Genomic DNA, 23,784 nt, shown 5'->3' on the forward strand with positions numbered 1-23,784 from the left:
GATGTCCGATTGACTGTATTAGTGGGGGTTTCTACTATAAAAAGTTATGGCTGAGGGTCTAGTCTGGCTTTGTACTCACTGCAGGCCTCATGGGTAGGGGCTGATCGGTTTTTGTTTCTCTCTTTGTTGGACCTTGCTCCGATCCTTACTGGACTATCTTGAACTGGGGAGGCTTGTATATGCTTGTATTACCGTATTTTCACGTAGATAACGCGCACCCGTGTAAAACGCGCACACGGGTATAGCGCGCGAAAAACACAAATTTATGTACAGAAATTTTTATATACCGCGCACACCCGTATACCGCGCATGCTGCCCGACTCTCCTTTCGCCCGCCCCGACTCTCCTCTGGCCACCCCGACTCTCCTTTCGCCCGCCCCGACTCTCCTCTGGCCACCCCGACTCTCCTTTCGCCCGCCCCGACTCTCCTCTCCCCCTTGAAGTCCTGTCCCCACCCTGAAAGCCTGATGCCCCCCCGACATCCGATTCACCCCTCCCCCCCCCCCCGCAGGACCGATCACACCCCCACCCCGAAGGACCGCTCGCACGCACCCGCACCCCCACCCCGAAGGACCGCTCGCACGTACTCCCACCCGCACCCGCACTCCCATCCTGAAGGACTGCTCGCACACCCAAAGGCTCCCGACCCCCCCATCATGTAGAAGCTCCTACCGGTGTCCTGCTGCTTCCTCTTGGCGGTCCCAACTCCCCGACACGATCGGGGTAAGAGGGAGCTCAAGCCCTCTTGCCCCAGCCAACCGCGGCACCCCCGACACAATCGGGGCAAGAGGGAGCTCAAGCCCTCTTGCCCCAGCCAACCGTGACACCCCCGACACGATCGGTGCAAGAGGGAGCTCAAGCCCTCTTGCCCCAGCCAACCGCGGCACCCCCGACACGATCGGCGCAAGAGGGAGCTCAAGCCCTCTTGCCCCCCCGACTCTCCGACACGATCGGGGCAAAAGGGAGCCCAAGCCCTCTTGCCCCGCCGACTCCCCGACAATATCGGGCCAGGAGGGAGGCCAAGTCCTCCTGGCCCTGGCGACCCCCCCCCCCTACCCTCCTGACCACGGCGACCCCCTACCCCCACCCCGCACTACATTACGGGCAGGAGGGATCCCAGGCCCTCCTGCCCTCGACGCAAACCCCCCTCCCCCCAACGACTGCCCCCCAAGAACCTCCGACCCGCGACCCCCCTGGCCGACCCCCACAACACCCCCACCCCCCTTCCCCGTACCTTTGTGTAGTTGGCCAGACAGACGGGAGCCAAACCCGCCTGTCCAGCAGGCAGCCAACGACGGAATGAGGCCGGATTGGCCCATCCGTCCCAAAGCTCCGCCTACTGGTGGGGCCTAAGGCGCCTAGGACAATCAGAATAGGCCCGGGAGCCTTAGGTCCCTCCTGGGGGTGGGGCCTTGGGCACATGGTCAGGTTGGGCCCATGTGCCTCAGGCCCCGCCCCCCAGGTGGGACTTAAGGCTCCAGGGCCTATTCTGATAGGCCCAAGCGCCTTAGGCTCCACCAGTAGGCGGAGCTTTGGGACGGATGGGCCAATCCGGCCTCATTCCGTCGTTGGCTGCCTGCCGGACAGGCGAGTTTGACTCCCGTCTGTCCAGCCAACTACACAAAGGTACGGGGAAGGGGGGTGGGGGTCGGCTGGGGGGGCAGTCGGAGGTTCTTGGGGGGGGCGGTCGTTGGGGGGAGGGGGGTTTGCGTCGAGGGCAGGAGGGCCTGGGATCCCTCCTGCCCGTAATGTAGTGCGGGGTGGGGGTAGGGGGTCGCCGTGGCCAGGAGGGTTTGGGCTCCCTCCTGGCCCGAACAACTAATGGGGGGGGGGGTTCGCCAGGGCCAGGAGGACTTGGGCTCCCTCCTGGCCTGATATTGTCGGGGAGTTGGGGAGTCGGGGGGCAAGAGGGCTTGAGCTCCCTCTTGCCCCGATCGTGTCAGGGGTGCCGCGGTTGGCTGGGGCAAGAGGGCTTGAGCTCCCTCTTGCCCCGATCGTGTCAGGTGTCGGGACCGCCAAGAGGAAGCAGCAGGACACCGGTAGGAGGTTTTACATGATGGGGGGGGGGTCGGGAGGTTGTGGGAGTGCGAGCGGTCCTTCAGGGTGGGGGTGCGGGTGGGAGTGCGTGCGAGCGGTCCTTCGGGGTGGGGGTGAGGGTGCGTGCGAGCGGTCCTTCGGGGTGGAGGTTCGAGCAGTCCTGCGGGGAGGGTGAATCGGACGTCGGGGGGGGGGAACTATGTAAAAAAAATTTTGTACAACGCGCTCACGCGTATACCGCGCAAGTTTATGCACAGTTTGTAAAAACACGTATAACGCGTGCATTATATGCGAGAAAATACGGTACATCGCTTTTCTTGTTCTAACAAGGTTTTTTTTTAACCAGCACCAAAAGAAACACATCATCCATGTAGGAAAAAAAAATTAAGGGGTCCTTTTACTAAGGCGCACGCTAAATATTAGCACGCTCTAGTGCGCCTTAGTAAAAGAGGGGGGGTATGTGTCATATACTGATCTGGTTAGGCATTTTGCACATTCTTGTAGGTTATTAAAAACTGTAAAGAACAAGTCCTTTCTTCTTACAAATGAGAATAATTCAGGTTGAGTCTTTTCTATTAAAATAAATATATATTGTACCAACTGAAATTGATGAGCTGCTATTTGGGCAGTAACATACCATAGTATTTGTAGCATTTACAGTCAGTTATGTTAAGTATCCTGGGATTCTTTCCTGGAGGTATGTTGGAATGTGATCTTAATCTTCTGAATGTTTATTTAAGAGCAGATTTGACCACCACTGATAGGTAGGGTAGCTGTGGTCTATCATGTCCTTTGCAGACTGGCCTTTGTATCTCCTTTCCAAGCATCTACATAGAAGTCTTCCAGGCATTGATCAAGTATCTCCAGCAAACTGCACCACCCCTCCCCAGCCTTGGACTGGCACAAAAGTTAGCTTGGAGTGAGACTGGAGCAGCTGGCAACAGGGATCACTCTTGCCCCCCCCCCAAAAAAAAAAAATAAAAAAAACACGTACACACACATACAATTTTGATGACTACGGAGGTTTAAAGTAGGGAGTTGGCGGAAAGCATACTGGGAATATGACTTCATTACCTGAAGTCATATTCCCAGAGCTAGGTTGGAGAGGGAAGGTTTATCTGACTTTTTTTCTATCCAAGGCTGGAGGAGAGTGGGGTTTGCTATTTCCTGGAAGGATTGGGGGACCACTAGCCCACCAGAGATTTAGGGCCTGCTGGGACTTCATGGGTGAAAGAGGGGAAAGTTTTATTTTGGGGTGATACTGACTCCTTTATTTATTCCCTGGACTTTTAGCATCCATGTGGAAGTCAACTACACTGTCAAATGCGTAGTTAACTTTCAGCACCAACGCATAGTAGAAAGCCATGTTAACATTTCTACTTAACGATGAGCTACTTTCCGCGTAATGCAATTAATTTTGTTTAGCTGCATTTTGGGCCTGATATATTTGCATTTAAAACTACATTAGTGCAGTTTTAACAAATGGACATTAATGCCCAGCTTAGTAAATGGACAACAATATGCATAAAAATACCTCTGTCAAAGTTTCTTCAGTAAGACTAAACAGTAGACTGTCTGAACTTCATGGATCAATTTCAGTTTGTAAACCCTTGGGGTCACTCACTTCAATATGCCGCTTTCATTCAGTTATGATTTACGAGTTCAGAATGTCAAGTATATGATTTCATAAATCAAAAATCTGCATATGAACACTAAACATTCTTTGTATATCTTAGCCCTGAACTACAAGTGTTATTGATGAACCAACTAACAGTAAAGGTGAGAATCTTTTTCAGTTTGGGGTTTTATTTTTTCTTAACAAGTTTGCAAATCATAGATTCTAACTTATTCAAATGGGTATTTCTGGTACACAGAGCATACAAGTCCTGACAAATGAGCTGACTTCCCCTAACTGTGAACTGTGAGAAGGCATCATCTACAATTTATTCAGCTCCACTTCCTTCCTCAGTGGGCTATACTACCTCTCTTCAGTTTTTCCTTCTGTAAGCGAGTTGAGAAGGTATCTTTCTGCTTTGCTCAGAATATATTATTTTGGGATTTTTTTCTGAATCTGGATGCTTTTTGGTACCCAAGAGGACCCCAGTAGTCCTGGGATAGCTCTGCCTAGGAGACTCTCTGAGCAGCAGTCTGCAGCTAACAGGGCAACCCTTTAGGGAACCTGTTTAGCTGGCCTGCATTTTCATTTGTGGAGCTCGTGGTCCCTGGAAGCTAGGCTCATCTCTGATTTATCAGGCGCTTGAGTGCAGGCTGTTTGGCCACATGGTGGTCCAGGAAAGACTTTAGCAGGTGCCAGGTGTGTTTCCTCCCCCCATCACCACGAGAGGATCCTTGAGGTCTGAGGTCTTATTCTAACTTTAGTCGACTGGCAGCCCAAAGATCACAGCATTGTGGACTCTTTCATATGTTTGCAGTGTTCTCCCCAGAAATTTTTTCCAGCCGGATGGCATAAAAAAGTAGCTGGGTGGGGCGGGACGGGAAAATTTGGTGATTAGAATAAGGTCATTAAATCCAGTGGCGTACATAGTATATATGACAGCCAGTGCTGATCATTTTTAACAACCCCCTCCTCTATATAGTTATTTTTAGTAATTATCCATGAGTCACACACCTAGGAAAAGACAACATCTTAAACACTGCAGTGAGCACTAGAACACCAACACACGCACTGTAAAACTAAACAAGCCTAACAGAAAGCCATGTCCTTTTTATACACACAGAACACAGATACACCCTCGCCCAAAATGAAATAATCACAAACTAAAAATAGAAATATGTAGACAAAAGTTAAACTGAACCAAGAAACCAGACTAGATACAATGCAACACCACAAAAACAGTGACACGTCCCCTAATACTGTGCAAAATATAAAGACAGTAGATGTAAATTTGAAAAAACTGCTACATAACAATCACCACTTTACAAATTAACAAATAGAGATAAAACAAATAATGAGAAATAAGAAAATACCATTTTATTGGACTAATCCATTTTTCAATTAGCTTTCCGAGGCCAAATCTTTCTTCAAGACAGTACAGTATACTGCTGTTATGGTATCCTGTCCTGACCTGGGGAAAGGGGTTTAGTCCCCCCCAAATTGCCTTATTTCCATTTCCTATTTATAAACTTTAATCAATACAGTTACAATACTACTTGATTCTACGTAAAGCAACAAAAAAAATATTTTTCTATCTTTTGTCGTTTCTACTTTAATCATCTTCTCTTCGTTCTCTTCTTTCTATTCAGCATTTGTCCTCACTCCCTTCCATGCAACATCTGTCCTCTCTCTTTGCCCCTTTCCACCCAGCCTCTGCCCTCTCTCTACCCCTTCCATCTACTGTCCACCCTCTCTACCCTTTCCATCCAGTGTCTGTCCTCTCTCTGTTCCATATGGCATCTTCCCTCTTTCTATGTCCCTTCAATAAACTGTATATCCTGTGCCCTTTCTCTCCTTTGTACATGATTCATTTCAGCTTCACCCCCTCTCCATTTTTTTGTCTCTACCCCCTCCCCTATGCTCTGGCATCTCTCTCTTCTCCTTTCCTTCCTTTCTTCCTTCCCACTCTAACCCATGGTCTAGCATCTCTATCTCCTTCCCTTCTCTTCCCCCTTCCCTTCTCTTCCCCCATGCCCTGGCATCCCTCTCCCTCCTTCTCTGGCACCTCCTCTCCTTTCCCTCTGGTCTGGCATTTTATGTCTCCTTAATTTCCCTTCCATCCCTCCATGCCCTGGCATCTCTCTCCTCTCCTTCCATCTCCCCCTCCCACTCCATTATCTAGCATCTCTTCTCCTTCCTTTCTCTCCTTCCTTTCACCTGGTCTGGCAACTGTCTCCTCCCCTCCCCCCCATATGCCCTGACATCCCTCCCCCCCTCCATAGTCTGGTAGCTCTTTTTCTTTCCCTCCCTCCCATGGTCTTGGCATCTCTTTCCTCTTCTCTCCCTTCCCTGGTCTTCCTTCTCCTCTCTCCCCAATTGAGTGCAGCAGCAGCACTTATCTTCCCTTCCCCCTCCCCAATTGGGTGCAGCAGCAGAACTTCTCTTCCCCCTCCCCAATTGGTTTCAGCAGCAGCACTTATCTTCCCCCTCCCCCTCCCCAATTGGGTGCAGCAGCAGCAGCACTTCTCTTCCCCCTCCCTCTCCCCAATTGGGTGCAGCAGCAGCACTTCTCTTCCCCCTCCCCCTCCCCAATTGGGTGCAGCAGCACTTCTCCCTCCCCAATTGAGTGCTGCAGCAGCACTTCTCTTCCCCCTCCCCAATTGGGTGCAGCGGCAGCATTTCTATTCCCATCCCTTCCATCTCACATCCGTCGGCAGAGTCGCTACAGACTAAGGCAAGTTGTAAGCTTCCCTCCTTCGCTGACCTATCTTCCCTCTCACTAGCTTGGAGATTTCCCAGGCTGACTCGGCACAGCCTGAATCACCGCCGAAAGTGTCTGATTCCTGCCTGACTTTTTAAAAAACGCCAGCAAGCGACTTGAACCCATGCTCTGGGGCACTAACGTGTGCATACCGGCTTACCTTCTCTTCCCTCCGAAACCGGAAGTTACGTCCTGGGGGGGGGGAGAGAAGGGAAGGGAAGTCGGCATGCACAAGTTAGAGCCCCGGACCATGAGTTCGCTACAGGCTAAGGCAGGAGACAGGTCAGCGATGGAGGGAAGCTTACAACTTGCTGCTCTTGCTTCAAGCCTTCCTTGTTGCCGGGTCCTGCCTTTGCGGAAACAGAAAGTAGGCAGGACCCGGCAGCGAAGAAGGCCCAAAGCAAGTAAAAGCAGCAAATTGTAAGCTTCCCTCCATCGCTGACCTGTCTCCTGCCTTAGCCTGTAGCGAACTCATGCTCCGGGGTTCTAACTTGTGCATGCCGACTTCCCTTCCCTTCTCTCCCCCCCCCTAGGACGTAACTTCCGGTTTCGGAGGGAAGAAAAGGTAAGCCGGTATGCACACGTTAGAGCCCCAGAGCATGGGTTCAAGTCGCTTGCTGGCGTTTTTTAAAAAGTCAGGCAGGAGTCAGACACTTTCGGCGGTGATTCAGGCTGTGCCGAGTCAGCCTGGGAAATCTCCAAGCTAGTGAGAGGGTTTTTAAAAAAAAAAATGTTGAGCAGCAGCGGCCGGCAGGATTGCTATCGAGATGACAGCCAGGCGCTCATCTAAATTAGTCGGGCAGAGCGCCCCGCTAAAAGGCCCTAGGGAGAACACTGGCTTGTTTGAGGCAGGGGCGTTCTCCAGATTCCTGCTGCAGCGTGAGCTGAAGCAGGCAAAAAGCACCACATTTTTCTCCCCGCATCCTGACATTACTGTGCTAGTCAAGGAGCTTTGGGAGATCCTGGAGAGCTCCTTACAGGTCGCTAGGATTATTTCAAAACTGTACCCTATAGCTTTTCAGTTTCAGCAGCTGTAGAAATGATGCGGTATACAAACCTAAGGTTTAGATTAGATTAGCTGTTTGTTAAGCCTAAAGTGGGTTCATTGGTAACATAAGTTACCAAGCATATTTCCCTATCTAATGAAGGAGGAGTAATTTTAAATTATATGCTGGATCGCAGGTTAGAAGGCAATTTGAGGCCCTGACTTTGGGGATTAAGGCAGCAGCAGCGGCCTCGTTCGTGGCATGTGTGTGCCATACCAGATTACGTTGGACTCCCATGATGGATGACAATGTTTAACCCCAGCTGATAATGGCAGGGGTTGACTATGTAGCGGATGCCCTATCTCAGTGGTCTCAAACTCAAACCCTTTGCAGGGCCGCATTTTGGATTTGTAGATACTTGGAGGGCCTCAGAAAAAAATAGTTAATGTCTTATTAACGAAATGGCAATTTTGCATGAGGCAAAATTATTTATAGTTTATAAATCTTTCCTTTTGGCTAAGTCTTAATAATAATATTGTAATTTATAGCTAAAGAGACATATGATCAAGAAACTGTTTGATTTTACTTTTGTGATTATGATAAACATACCGAGGGCCTCAAAATAGTACCTGGCGGGCCGCATGTGGCCCCCGGGCCGCGAGTTTGAGACCACTGCCCTATATGATATAATAAGAATCCTGAGCAAAAGTTTCTACTTATGATATCACCACTCCAAAATGCTCTGGATCAGACAAGGGGCAGGAAATTTGGCTTCTAAAGCAGCACCGAGCAGTCTTCCTTTTAAGGAATAAATGCTGTTTCATAATGGATTTGGGTGATCTTATGGCCAGTGTGGCAGATCGTTGCCCTAAAGATTTGCCAGATAGCAGGCCATGAGCCTCTAGGGGGTCGTTGAGCTAATTTTCAAGGCTTTCAGCGATTTTGTCAGTACTCAGGAAGAGCCTCTGCCCAGAGATCATATCAGGGATCGTGGCATCAGTATGGAAGCTCTAAGCAACCTCAGTTCTATGATTCTCGCACCACAGCACCCTCCAAGAAATCCAAATGATGCCAGATCTATAGCCATACCGCCACAGTGAGCAAGGGACTTTGGAAGTGCACTCATTAAGCTCAGTGTAAATAACAAAAATAATATGAAATGTGACACCAGTGCAAGGCTCTATTCAATTTTATTGTTGTTATTGTGCTATCATGGACATCCCAGGCCAGTTGCATTAATGGGAGGTCGTTATAGTTGCCAAAATGCTGGCCTTCTGATAACGAGCTCAGCTTAAGATCTCAAGACACTCTGATTATATACTTTTGGCTCAGTATGACATCATCAGTTTGACAGCCAATAAAATAACATGGGTGGTCTTAAAAGTTAGACAAAGAAAAAAGTTTCAGAAAATTACATTTGTTTGCTTACATTCATTTCTGAATATATATTTACATTTTATAACATTTTCAATCAATATTCTTTTTATCCTTTCCAAAAAAAGTGTATTAAGAGAAATTTGAATAGGTGCTGAAATGTTCTCAGCCCTCTCCATGAACTGACAGTTTCAAATTTCATTGTCTTTACACAGAAGCCTTCCTAGAAAAGGAGGAGGAGGGGCTGGTTTCTCCCTCTCTATGCTAGAGACTGCTAATTTCCAGATGTTGTGCCCTTTGAATTTCTTTAGGTTGCAAATATATATAATATGTTTTTTCAAAACCCATTCTTTTGTTCAATACACAACCACACAATCACATACTTTCGGGCCCTTCATTCATTCATTCATAATTTTCATTCATATCTCGGACATTCATATTTAATGCATTTTATATCTTAGTTTAGGACACGTTTTCTTCCTAGCCAGCCTAAAGCACATCTGGTATCAATTAACACTACCTGGCTTAGCAGCGGGAAAACTAAACAAAGAAAAGCAGAGAGAACAAAGAAGACAGAAACTAGTCACTGACACAAAATGGTGTCCAAAGACACAGCAGATATAGCAAAACAAAGAACCCAAAATGGAGTCCATGTGATTTCCTTCATGATCTAGCCTAATAGCAAAGTACATAAAAAGAATATTATTATGCTTTCCCTTATATTAATCTGTAGTGTGTTTTTCTGGCCTTGGCTACATTTATATTCAGATTTTTATTCACGTGTTTTTCGTACGCTTCTATTTGGGCGTGGCCTTACCTGACGCATATGCTTGTATCTAACTAGAGTTACCCAAAATCATACGAAAAACAGGCACTTAATACTGCACTATCATGTTCTGATATCCATTCCATTACCGTCCCATAAACATCACCCCCTACTGGCCACGAGCCACTACTCCTCACACAGATAGACAGGAGATTGGCTTATGGGTCAGCCTGGGCACAGATCTCGTACCTTTGGGTGTTGGACAGCATTCAAGAAGAATACAAGCTTGAATGTTATCACCCACTTCCGGATCTATTTGTGGACTCTATAGCCAGTCAACCAGAGACCCCGATCAAAGGCTGAGCAACAGCGACAAGGCTGTTAGACATAAAAGTCATAGAGCCCATATTGCTTGAAGAATCGGATTTGGGCAGATACTCTATATACTTCATAGTGGCCAAGAAGGACTCAGACTGGAGCCCAATCCTGGATCTGAAGTCTTTCAATGCAGCACTTAAAGTTCTGCATGGAGATCATTCATTTGGTCATTGCAGCAGTGGTGCCAGGGAAATTTCAAGCCTCCTTCACTGATGGCGCTTCTTCTCCTTGCCGGTGCCTCTCTTCTTCTCTGTGCCTGCTCCAGCACCCTCCACTGGTAGCTCAGGGCCCCATCTGGAGGGCCTTCGCATATGCGCAGACATCAACGTCCACAAATTTCTGGGTGCCCTCCATCCACAGCCCGGATATTATTGTGCCGCCGAGTAAAAAAGTTTGCAGGACACTGTTGTAGATGATGCCTTCACAGCTCACAGTTAGGGGAAGTTAACCCACTTGTCAAGTCTCGTATGCCCTGTTACCAGAATGAAGATTATCAAAGTAAGAAGCTAATCGTCCTTTTATTTTCATTTAGGGCTTAAAGAAGCTTGGTCAGTCTATTGAATCATCTTACTCAAGTATACAGAAGTTAGTCATAAGTCACTTACAGAGGTATGCTCTTCTGTCTGCTTAAGTTCTTTGGCTGTAGGGAGGGGGATCCAAATGTGAGAAACAGATTTGCAACTGGACCAGCCTGGTGGCTGAGGTGGAAAGTATGCCCTGCCATGCAGGAAGTCCCAAGTTCAGTGCTTGAATCAGGTCTTCTGCTGCTGACAAAATAGTTTGCTTTGGTTTGCCCACTGCTATTTGGTTGACATCTTTTCCTCACAACTCTTGTGTCTGTCTATGTGTTTCACAATTTTATTTTTTCAAATTGTTTCCACTATTTTGCCCAGCACTGAAGTCAGGCTTACCATTCTGTAATTTCCCTGATCTTCCCTGGAACCCTTTTTCAAAAATCAGTGTAACATTGGCCACCCTTCAATCTTCAGGTACTACAGACCCAGGGGAAGAATTTCAAATGTTTATGGTAAAATCTGTCAGGCCACTGTTACATTCTCTACTGTAACTATTTCATAAACGCGAGTCATTCTTGAAAAAAGATGCACATGCAAATGAAGTTCACAGAGGGTCGCTAAATTTGCATGTGCCCATCGCTGGTGATAGCGATCGGCACATGCGCAGAATAAATGCACAAAACAAAAAAAAAATTGAAGATCGACAAGAGGGATGCCTACTTCCTCCCACCGCCGAAGTCAAGCAACCCCCCCCACAGCAGCAGGAGAGATGCCCACTCCCTCCCACAGCCGCTGTTGTGCCTCCAATGATCCCCTGTGCTCCCCTTGCCTTTTTTACGAAGGTTGGCCAGAGGGATGCCTACTCCCTCTGGCCAGCAGGGCTGCCTCTTCAAATGGTGGGCCTTCCCCTCTCCAGTGCATCTTGGGATGCACCGGGGAGGGGCCTAATGCTCTGATTGGCCCAGGTTGCTGAAGTCCCCTATGGGAGGGGCTTTAGGTGTAACTAACATGGGACTTCTTAGAATGTGCTGTTTTAAAACCAGAACAACTTAAGTTTTCAAGGTTCAGATAATGCCACCATAAATGTTATTTGCAGTTTTGTGATGTTTTCATCAATTAAGAATGCAATTTTTATATTTGGATTCTGATTTATTGTGGTGTGGGTATAAAATAACAGACTGTTTTTATTAAATCTAATGATTTATGTTGTATTTCAGTAATTGTATTGGGTTCCTTTTTACTAAAGTGTACTAAGATCTGGGCTTAACATGCTGTAAGACTGGATTTTACTATGCATAATGTCCAAATCTAATGTGGCAACTAGAAGGGGCATTCCCTAGTGTTTCATATTAAAGCAATGTGTTAATGTTGGCATTATTGCTTGGATTTATGTGATGATAATATGGGAGCACTTGGGGGAAAATTCTATAAGATGCACCTAAATATAGACACCTAAATAAATAAGCACCTAACTTTGGGCTTCTTTTACAAAGCCACACAGCAAACACTCTGACGTCCATTAATTCCCTAAGGATGTTGGAGCGATTACATAGAAACATAGAAAATGACGGCAGAAAAGGGCCATAGCCCATCAAGTCTGCCCATCTAACAGACCCACCCACCTAGGCTTATTTTCCTAGAGAACCCCCTTCCTAACGACCCTATTCCTTAACTCGACCCTCTTAGGGATCCCACATGGGCATCCTATTTACTCTTAAAATCCGGCACACTGTTGGCCTTTATCACCTGCAACGGAAGCCCGTTCCAATGGTCAACCACTCTTTCGGAGAAGAAATACTTCCTGGTGTCACCATGAAATTTACCTCCTCTGATTTTGAGCAGATACCCTCTAGTGGTCGTGGGTCCTTTAAGACAGAAAATATCCTCATCCACTTCTATATGTCCAGTGATATATTTAAACGTCTCAATCATGTCTCCCCTCTCCCTACTCTCCTCGAGGGAGTATAACTGCAATTCGTTCAGCCTCTCTTGGTACGAGAGATCCTTGAGTCCCGAGACCATCCTGGTGGCCATCCATTGAACCGACTCGACTCTCAGCACATCTTTACGGTAATATGGCCTCCAGAATTGCACACAATATTCTAGATGAGGTCTCACCATGGCTCTGTACAATGGCATTATGACTTCAGACTTCCGGCTGACAAAACTTCTACGGATACAACCCAACATCTGTCTTGCCTTAGATGACGCCTTTTCCACTTGATTGGCAGTTTTCATGTCTGCACTAATGATCACTCCTAAATCTCGTTCTGTTGATGACCTAGCCAAGGTTTCACCCTGCAAGGTGTATGTTCTGTATGGATTTCTGCCGCCGAGGTGCATGACCTTACATTTCTTAGCGTTGAAGCCCAGCTGCCAGGTCAAGGACCAATTTTCCAATTACTGCAGCAGCAACTTCTAATTCCACTTTATAAAAGGGGGAGTTAATTAGTAAATTGACTTCAATTATGAATTTTTAAAAAATTTAAAAAATTGGGTAATAGTCATGATTCTACAAAAGATAGGTGCCTAACTCCAAAGTAGGCATGTTTAGGGGGCAAAGAAGGACTTAGGTGCCTATAATGTAGGCCTTTGAAATCCTGGCATACATTACAGATGCCTAGGTTTAAAGTTAGGTGTGATTCTGTAATAGGCGCCTAAGTATGATTGACAAGAGATAGGTACTTATATTTTAGGCACCTATCTTTTTAGACATCATTTACAGAATTTCCCTCTTAGTGCCTCCTATTTAGTGCTCCCCTGTTAACTGTGTTGGTCAGTTAGCACACAGTAAATGTAATTTGCAAGCTGGCTAATGTGTTCATGCCCGCTCTCTGCCCGTGCCACACCCCCTGCCAGAACATTTCTGGAAATATCCTGTAAATGCATGGTTTAACTTGCAGAAAAAGGCAAACTAGCGGAAAACCCTTGAGCAAAAAAGTCTGTTTCCATACATTAATCGTGCATTAAAGGCTTAATACCCTATTTTAAAAGAGCCCCTTAATCTGACAATCTGCAAATGAATTTGTATTGTAATGACTATTACATTCATCATTTCTTCATTTATAGTGGATCTGAGGCATTATTGTACCATTTAATTGAACTGAAAGGGATGGCATTATGGAAACAAAAATATGAACCCCTTGGACTTGATGCAAAGGGCATTGAAGGTAAAAAAAAAAAAATCGGCTTCCAATTTATCTTATTAAGCCATAGAAAGAGAAAATATAAAAGTAAAATGTACCTTTTTTTTCTTTATGTAGAAGCAATTACTGCTGTTGGTTCTTTCATACTGAAAGCAAATGAACTTCTACAGTAAGTACCAATGTAATGACAGACACATATTGCTCTATAGATATATACCACAAATTAAAGTTATCCTAATCAGTTGCACATTCTGTCCAGACACAGAGATGATGATTCTAATTAGAAGAAAGTGACAGAACTAATTTTCAGACAGCAAGAATCTCCTGGATATTTATTTATAAACATTTATAATCTGATTAGCAAAGAATATTATTCAAGGTGGTTTTCAAAATTAAGTATAGCTCCCCTTCCCGATGCGCGGTTTCCCCAGTCATGAATTCGGTTATTCGCAATTTTTTGCGCCTTGATTTTTCATTCAGAAACGCTGCCCCAGACAGCCCCCAGACCTTACCTGGTGATCTAGCAGCGACGCAGAGCAGGAGTGATCTTCCTATGCTCCTGCCCCGTGCAGAGCAGTGCTATGAACCCGTGCTGTGAGTCCCCATGGTCTCACAAGACTACAACAGAAACGCCCCTTGTAGTCTCGTGAGACCACAGGAATTCACAGCACGGGTGCACAGCATGGCTTTGCACGGGCCAGGAGCATAGGACGATCGCTCCTGACCCGCGTCACCGCTAGACCACCAGGTAAGGGAGGTGGGGGTGGGTCAGAGTTGGCCCAAAAAATGATTTGCAATTTTCCCTATTCACAGGCCAGCTCTACCCCTAACCCCCGTGAATATTGAGGGTCTGCTGTACTGACAATAAAACAACACATTACACACAGTCCCCTGGACTCTATATAAGATGTGTGCCCAACTAAATTGGCTAACGAGCCAATTAGTGTTTCTAATTGGGTGCTAATTGGTACCAATTTGAATTTGTGCACACATCTTGCTACATGCTATTCTATAATGATGTGTGCTCATAGTGCAGTGGTCCCCAACGCTGTCCTGGAGGACCAACAGCCAGTCAGGTTTTCAGGATAGCCCTAATGAATATGCATGAAAGAGATTTGCATGTAATGAAGAAGATAGGAATGCAGATCTGCCCCTTGCATATTCATTAAGGCTATCCCAAAAACCTGACTGGCTAGTGGTCCTCAAGGACAGGGTTGGGGACCACTGCCATAGTGCACAACCCTAAACAGGGCGTGGCCATGGGAGGTGCATGGGTGGGTCAGGAGCTTTCCTAAAATTTGTTTTCAGTGTTATAGAATACTGAGGATGAGCGTCCAAATTGGGTGCTGGGAATTAGAGCTGGTTTCAGCAGGCGCAACTCCTGGTTCCAAAAATTGGCACTCAGTGCTATTCTCTAATGCAGTGTTCTTCAACCACCGGTCCATGGACCAGTGCCGGTCCACAGAAATTTCCTGCCGGTCCACAGGGCCAGCACGTGCATCAGGCCCAAAACAGTGTTCTTCAACCGCCGGTCCACGGTGCGATCGATGTGGCGTTATCTTCGAGCCAGCTCCCTCTTCCTCACTGATTCAGTGCACAAAGCCACGGGCAGTGGCTCCTACGAGCATCCTGCGCCTGAACTGGAAGCCTTCTCTCTGACGTTGCAATGTCAGAAGGAAGGCTTCCAGATGAGGCACGGGACGCGCAAGGTGCAATTAGTACTATTATGGGGGCGGGGTCTAGGGTGGACATTGGGTAGAGATGGGCGGGGTCTGGCCCACGACTTAGCCCAGTGTTCTTCAACTGCCGGTCCATGGACCGATGCCGGTCCACAGAATAATTCTTTTATTTCTGCCGGTCCATAGGTGTAAAAAGGTTGAAAAACAGTGCTCTAATGCACATTCATCTTTGAGTGCCAATTATAGAATCATTGTGTGCTGATTTTTGAGCTCCATTTACTGAATCTAGCCCACTGAGGGTAATCCTCTCCTTCAGGCGTGTTTGACCTACAGCAGAAGGTGAAAATTTTTTAATTTTTTTTTGTTTGTTTTTATTCCCATACTCATGATTTCTATTTATTTATTTAAAATTTTTTTATTCTGCTTATGCCTAAACAGATTACAGATAAAAACAGACATATCAAATAGTACACAATTTTAACACTGTTAGCTGCAATTATGTTACTTTCATAAAATAGATTGTTCATTATGTTCAATTACCAACTTTTTTTTCTGCCATTTTATTGAAATTTCTTCATTTGTTAACAAAGTAATATTTAGGACATAAGAATTGCTGCTGCTGGGTCAAACCAGTGGTCCATCGTGGCCAGCAGTCCGCTCACGCGGCGGCCCCTAGGTCAAAGACCAGTGCCTTAACTGAAACTAGCCCTACCTGCGTACATTCCGGTTCAGCAGGAACTTGTCTAACTTTGTCTTGAATCCCCGTAGGGTGTTTTCGCCTATAACAGCCTCAGGAAGAGCGTTCCAGTTTTTCACCACTCTCTGGATGAAGAAGAACTTCCTTACGTTTGTACGGAATCTAACCCCTTTTAACTTTAGAGAGTCCCTTCTCGTTTTCTCTACCTTGGAGAGGGTGAACAACCTGTCTTTATCTACTAAGTCTATTCTCTTCATTATCTTGAATGTTTCGATTATGTCCCCTTTCAGTCTCCTCTGTTTGAGGGAGAAGAGGCCCAGTTTCTCTAATCTCTCACTGTAAGGCAACTCCTCCAGCCCCTTAACCATTTTAGTCACTCTCCTCTGGATCCTTTTGAGTAGTACCGTGTCCTTTATGTATGACGACCAGTGCTGGACGCAGTATTCCAGTTGAGGGCATACCATGGCCCAGTACAGTGGCATGATAACCTTCTCTGATCTGTTCATGATCCCCTTCTTAATCATTCCTAGCATTCTATTCGCATTGCGCAGACAGCTTCATCGACTTGTCGACCAGTACTCCAAGTCTCTTTCCTGGGGGGGTCTCTCCAAGTACCGCACCGGACATCCTGTAGTCATGTACCGACATGCATCACCTTACACTTATCCACGTTAAACCTCATTTACCATGTTGCGGCCCATTTCTCGAGCGTGTTTATGTCACATTGCAGGTCTTCGCAATCCTCCTGCGTCTTCACTACTCTGAATAACTTTATATCGTCATACCAATTTCCAGGTCGTTTATAAATATGTTGAAGAGTACGGGTCCAAGCACCGAACCCTGCGGCACTCCACTCGTGACGCTTTTCCAGAAACAAAGAATATAATTAACAAGACAAAAATACAAATCATCCTTCAAGTCCACATCATGGGGAGTTAAACTAAATTTTTATATAAGAAATCTTTTAACTTCTATATTTAGCAGGCATATAAATATTTTTTTTATTTCTTATTCCCTATAAACCTCTAAAGAAAAATTATTTCACATCTTTCTCAGATTTTTTTCTGTTTTATCTTTTGTCTGATTTGGCTCATCTTTAATTAAATATGGAAGTTTTTGCATGTATTAAATGTGGACGTTTCTGTTTGTGGATTACTAGAGTAAAATGATATAAAAGCCAAGCAATTTTCAAGTTGAGAACTCAGAACTGAGGTAGAAAAGTAGACTAACTAACTGAAAAGAGCACCCTTTCCTGCAAAATTTAGTTTTATCTTTGTCTGCCAGCTGGGAGTATGATCTGAGGGTCTGGACTATTCTGGTATCATTCTAATAAAGCCAATTATTTGATAGGATAAAAAATTCATTTTCTGTGCCTATTGGTGGGATCAGTTCGTAACCAGTTCTGGGCAGGAAGAGCAGTCTCCTCCCAAACTTGTACCATTCTGCCCCACTGTAGGGACAGTAGAGTTCTTCCTTGCCCCAAGGACCTGAGAGAACTGCCTTTGTGATACAACATGAGAAACGGGAGATTTAAATAATAGTCTCCTGATTTGTGAGTCAGCTATTAACTGGCTTTCTTAATGAAATTTATCTACAAGCGGGCATTATGGTGGTTAAGATGAATTTAGTTTGAGACCATATTCTTCATTAATGTAACCTCTTTTGAGGTTAGAGGTGGTATATAAACCCATGAAGTAGAACAGAATAGCAGGACAGCCCTTCTATATATATATTAGAAATAGATACTGAATAATTCTTAGTGCTATTTTAATGTGAAAATTTGAATGCCAAAAGGGATAGGCAATCGATAGAAGACTAGAGTAGTTTAAAAATAAAAGTTTTTGAATTATTGTAGTTAAATTGTGTTTTCATATTGTATACATTCTTTATAGATGGATTTTTAAACTAATGCCTGAAACTCCCTTTATTCTTTCAGAGTTATAGACAGTAGTATGAAAAATTTCAAAGCTTTTTTCAGATGGTTATATGTCGGTAAGTGAATATTTATTGTCTCAATGTTTTATGTTTGTTTTACTTTCTTTTATCAGACATCATTCTAATTAGGTTAACTCTGAACATCAAACAAACATATTCTTAGAGTACTGTACTTTGGAGTGCCAGCCTTGATAAATTTTCTCTGGATATCGGAGCCAGCCCAAAAACTCAGGAACCAGTGGCTGAGAATTCTTTCAGCCTTCCTGCCACTCTCGTCAAGCCATGAGAGGTCCTTTGCCACATTAGGTTCCATCTCCTGAAGTCTGCTGCATCACACAATTTACTAAGATTGGTTTCCCATAAACACAGAATGAGAAAGCAACCTTAGTAAATCAGACCTTTAATGAACCATTGTTTCATGTGGCCTGAGCCAGGTTTACCTAATCTCTCAAGGTGCGGGCCATATGATAAAAATGTCATTTTGGAAATGTCCAACCGTATGAGACTGGCAATAGGAAATGTGCCATTGCTTCATGTGGCCTGAGTCCCCACTAGTCTGCCTTTCTCTCAATCCCCTTTGTTTCTACCAGCCTCTTCCCGCCTCTCTTTCTCTGAAGCCGCCCTCCTCTTTAGTATCAATTCCTGCTCAGCCGTACTCCCTCAGCTAGTAAGTCACTCAACAGCTAACCTAGTTTACCAGTGAGCCAGCCAGCCAGCTATTTCCAGCCAGTCACCCTCTAACTGACCTGAGTCAGCTACCATACTCTTCCCACCACCACCTTTCACCTTGCTAGCTGCTGCTTATAAATTGGGATTAAAAAGTCCTACATATTATCTCAAGCATAGACTGTAATATTTAGTTATATTCATCTTATATGCTCCTAAACTCTATCTTCCATAATGTGAAAAATGAAATCCAGGAATGTAGTAATGTATATTGATTTTCTGGTCATGATTGTAAAAGTGTTTTTTTCACAGCTATGCTAAGGATGTCTGAGGATCATGTCCTTCCAGAATTGAACAAGGTGAGGACTGAATTGATACCAGATTACAAAATTATTTACCATTGGGAAATTTTGAAATCTAAGTTCTCTAGTTATTTAAAATAGGTTTGTTTTTTTTAAACCTTGTCCTGTGTAAAAGTTAGAGCTGATGATAGTAAGTAATGGCAGATAAAGAGCAGTACTGGTCCATCCAGTCTGCCCAGAAAAGTGGCTACTCTGTGCAGGTTACCCTTCTTTTGTGTTTTCTCTGTGCCATTTCCTTCCCTGCCCCATGCTTTTTATTTGTGTGAGTCATTTATCTTTTGCTTTTGAGTGGAAATAGTTCTTACCACATAAGAGTTCTCCTGTGTTCATCCTGTGCCTTATTGTGTTCCATCACAATAGCATTTACTATCCCCAAAGGTGAAAAAAGTATTTTCTGAAGTTACGTTCCAGTTTTCCTCCTTGCAGCTTCATTTCATGTCCTCTAGTTCTGTAGTCTTCCATTTTTGGAAAAAATCTGATTGTTTTATTTATTTCAAATTAGAGAATGACACGGTGGCTGTTACCCACAGGTAGCCCCGGGTAACCCACCAAAACGGGAAGAAAAAATAAGTGATCGCCGTGGGTATAGGGACAAGGCCATTCACCTCCCTGTGGAACAGTGAATAGCCTTGTCTCCACAGTCAAGTGAAGGAAAGCGCATGGTCACCAATTGTGCGGATCGCCGCTGTCCAGGCATCTCCCTCCCTTCCCCTCACCTTTGCTGGCGTTTCATTTTTCTTTACTCTGAGGCGCTGCCCGAGCCTTTGAACAAGTCTCTCACGGCTGCTTAATACTTCTCCTCTAACGCAACTGGAAACAGAAAGTTGCGTCAGAGGAGAAGTATAGGGCAGGCTCAAGTGACTTGAAGCATAGCACAGCGACTGCAGGGTTTGTCGAGCCTTGCTTCTAACGCCTACCGCTCCATTTGGATTTCTCTCTCTCCCTTGCATTTTCCATTGAGGAGGAGCCTGTTCTCATTCTGACAGACATCTCGCTATTGCCAGACTCCATCAACTCTTGAGTTTGCATTTTACATATTGGCTTCCCTTTTATGGATTTCCCCCCCCCAAATACATCTGCTTGAGACCTCCCAAGGTCAAGGGGCATACGTCTTCCAGCAGGTGTTCAGTGAGGAGTACCATATACAGTATACTCGAATATAAACTGAGATTTGGGGGCCAAAAAAAGGCCCCAAAATGGGGGTCTCAGTTTATATTCAAGCCACCACCCGATCACTGAGGCTGCTGTCCTCCCTTTAACCCAGAATGACCACCATAACTGTAGTCATACATCCACGTGCCCCCCTCTGCCCCCCCACCCCTCCCCTGATGAACACCGGCACCACTATCCATCCAAACCCACGATGATCTGTGCCATTGTCCTCCATGTGCACCCTCCTTCCCTGCAAGCATCGTGCTTACCCATTCAGTTTTGAAGAAAAGCTGCTGCTACTGCCAATGCTGTGTACTCATCAGGCATGGGGCTATGAACATCTGCGTATGCTCAAGGCCTGCCGGCTCCTGCCCCTTCGAAGTTCTCAGAGAAGGCGGGAGCTAGCAGGCCTTGAGCATGTTCAGATGCTCAAGGTCCTGCACCAAATCAGCATACAGAATAGATGGCAGCAGCTTTTCTTCTACACCGAAAGCATAAGTGTGATGCCAGCGGGGCGAGAGATCACTCATGGATGACAAAAGGCACAAGTCATCTGGGGCAGAGGTTCCCAAGATGCAGTGTTGCTGGAGTGGGGGGGTGGAGAGATTAAGAAGGAGTGCTTCTGGACCTGGGGAGAGAGTAAGGTCTGTTGCTGGACATTAGCTGGGAGATGAGTAGACAGGGGTGCTGCTGGACATGGGGGAGGGGTGAGTGAAGGGTGCTGCTAGACTGGGGGCATATGAGTATGGGGTGCTGCTGGACCTGGAGGGGGTGAGAGTAAGGGGTGCTGCTGGATCTGGAGACAGGATGAGAGTAGGGGATGTGAGTATAGGGTGCTCATGGATTGGAGAAGTAGGTGTGGAGTGAGGGTACTGGTGAACCTATTTCTTCTGACACCTTGTTCACTGTGGTATTAAGCTAAGATTTTGGCTTTGATGCCTCTCTGTCCTTCAGGGAAAAAGTGTCGCTCCTTGCCCTTCTGTTTTTCTTCCCATGGCCTCTGGGGAAGAGAACCCAGCTCCCCTCTCTGAGTCCCTAATTGGGTAACCCAACTACCTCTTATGTCTTTAGATTACAGTGGTGGAAAGAAGGCATCTAATAACCTCCCTATATTCATTTTTCTACTTCCCTCCAATTTTGAGCTGCTACAGGTAGAGATAGAGGTAGGGGGTAGAGAACAGGGAGATTATTGAGGGCATTGTTTATCTAAACAGATATTGTTTAAACTTCTGTTATTGCAAATGTTGTGGGGTTTTATGCTAATAAAAATATTTAGAGTTTAAAACAATTGTTTAAAACTTATGGCAAAATGTCTAGTTTTTGTGGACTGGCTCACCAGGATCATCCAAATTTCTAATCTCAGTTTATATTCATGTCAACCTTTTTTCCTCCTTTCTGGGGGGAAAAGGTCACCTGAATTTATATTTGGATCAGTTTATATTCAAGTATATACGGTAAGCTGTTCACCAGGGACAGTTCAAACTGAGACTTCTTTTTTTAATCCCTCTTTTATTCTACATTCCTCATTCTCTTGTCTAATTTGTTTGATTGTGAACCGGCTTGATATGGTTAAATTACAATATAGCAAATATGGTAGTAGACATAAATATAAATTATTCATATATTGTAAATGCTGGATGTGGCAGTTGTATTTTTTTAGATTTCTTTTCTGCCTGACAAGATAGATTATCTTAAATATTTGAAGTTTTTACATTTCAGTTCCAGAAGGCTAAGTTGTCAAGTTTGTGTGCTTTGTTTGATTCTTATGCAGATGACACAGAAAGACATCACATTTGTTGCAGATTTTCTCAGTGAACATTTTAATGAGGTAAGATATCTAAGAGCCCAGGCACAACTAATACACGCAGCATCTACTTGTTCGCTTTTCCATCCCTATAGGGTTGCACCTACAAGAGATACCTCGATAGAACACTATCATTCCAAGCAGGCAAATGGAACAAATGTTTAACCAACTTCATCTCAAATGCACTTTCGTACCAAACGTTTAGGAAATCAATAAAAACTTATCTCTTTGACAAATTTCTCTGACCCCACTTCAACCTGATGTACTTCCAAAACACTTCCAGATAAACTTGACTAAACTTAACATGCAATGTAATTTCGAACGTTCTCTGTAATGTCGCTGTCTGTATACAGTCTCTTCCCTTGTAAACCGCTTAGAACTGTTTGTGGTATGGCGGTACATAAAAATAAAGTTATTATTATTATTATTCTGTTCTTCTGGAACCCCATGCTGTCTGTGGTTTTAAAGCTGCTGTTCTCCAGGGACTGAATCTAACCTGGATTCAGAACAGAGCAGTGTTCTGGCACCAGCATTGAATATCTAGGTCAGCTGTGAACTTGCAAGTTTTGTGGGTACTGGTCATTAGTGATGGCACCCACATAGCTAACTTGGCATAGATAGGTTACTTTTGCGGGTACCAGCTCTTAAAATGGCCAGTGCTTGCATAACTATCAGCAGCTCCCTAATTCTTCCCACAGACCACTCAGTCATTAATTGTACAGTATAGTATTGTGGTAGTCAGAGAAGATATTCAACAACATTGTGCAGTTCAGTGCACTGGAATATCCAGGGTACTCGTAGCACATTCATCAGGGATGAAGCAGGTAGAAGCCTCTTCTGCCCGTTTAAGCCCCTTTCAATATTTACCGCAAATATTTTTAATGATTTTTCTATTGCAATGTGTCTAGTAGTCCTGAACGTTAGGGTTATCTATCTGAACCCACAAGTTGATTACAGAATGAAGTCAGTCATCTTTCAGCTCTTCCTCCTTCCCATATAGCTGCTCCTGTCCCCTCAATTTTTCTTCTGCAAGCAAGTTGCTCATATGTGTTTCTGATCTGTTCTGCAGTTTAACTATTTGGGGTTCTTTCTGCTTTACGTTTGGGGCCCAGTGTCCTGAGGGTCCCCCTTGTTGGGTCCCCTGCCTGGGAGAATATGCAGACTCGTGCGGTGGAAGTCTGCTGCTATCAGGATCAACCTTCAGAGACACTTGGCTAACCAACCTGCTGTAATATTTTTGGAGCTTGTGGGTTGTTCCCTGAGGAGCTGCTCACATCCCTGATTTATCTAGAACTTGAGCACAGGCTATTTGGCTCCACCCTGGTTTGGCCAGGCTTAATAGTGTGCCTGCTGTGTGGTCCTCCCCCTGTTGCGGTGTGAGATTTTCCTGGGGTTCAGGCTCAGTCCAACATCGGTCCAACTGGCAGCCTGAAGACCAAGTTCGTAGAGCGAACCTGTGAGGCAGTTCTTCTCCATTTGTTCCAGCTGCACTTTGAGCTGACACAGGCAGGTACCAGGTATAATGAGTAAGCTATTATAACCTATGGGGAATATCGAGGGAGGGAGTTTGAAAAATTCTGGGGCCAAAGCTAGTGTCCCCCTCCTCCAAAACCTCTCTCCCTGTAATTTTTGGACTTCAGGGGAGGCCCCCCCCCCACAGGCCAATTTTGGCCTGAATTCATTGGTGATGGCCATCTTGGATTTTAAACAATCTTTTTTTTTCTAAAGCCTCTATTTGCTTCAAACCCCCTCCAATGTTGTTTAAAATCAATAGGGATGGACACATTTGGTCTATCTACCCTTGGCCTATCATGCCAGGTTTGTGCTGGATGGTTGACTGAGAAGCATCTGTGTTTCACATGCTGCGAGGCATGTGAAGGAGGGGCAGGAGCCTTTGGCTCAGCCTCCTCT

General features: G+C 45.2%; 1 protein-coding gene across 6 annotated transcripts in view; it reads left to right on the plus strand.

Moving 5' to 3' along the window:
* The window catches only part of ANAPC4 (anaphase promoting complex subunit 4), a 98,476-nt gene that overhangs the window by 36,735 nt on the left and 37,957 nt on the right, over positions 1-23,784 (plus strand). For all 6 annotated transcript variants that reach the window (XM_033948191.1, XM_033948199.1, XM_033948182.1 and 3 more), the window contains 7 exons: positions 3,774-3,816; positions 10,450-10,526; positions 13,502-13,602; positions 13,696-13,747; positions 17,891-17,946; positions 18,868-18,914; positions 21,841-21,897. In XM_033948191.1, coding sequence (XP_033804082.1) covers positions 3,774-3,816; positions 10,450-10,526; positions 13,502-13,602; positions 13,696-13,747; positions 17,891-17,946; positions 18,868-18,914; positions 21,841-21,897 — 433 coding nt within the window. The remainder of the gene's footprint in view (positions 1-3,773; positions 3,817-10,449; positions 10,527-13,501; positions 13,603-13,695; positions 13,748-17,890; positions 17,947-18,867; positions 18,915-21,840; positions 21,898-23,784) is intronic.

The sequence above is a fragment of the Geotrypetes seraphini genome, chromosome 1 (genome assembly GCF_902459505.1).
Source record: "Geotrypetes seraphini chromosome 1, aGeoSer1.1, whole genome shotgun sequence".
NCBI classification, from domain to species: Eukaryota; Metazoa; Chordata; class Amphibia; order Gymnophiona; family Dermophiidae; genus Geotrypetes; species Geotrypetes seraphini.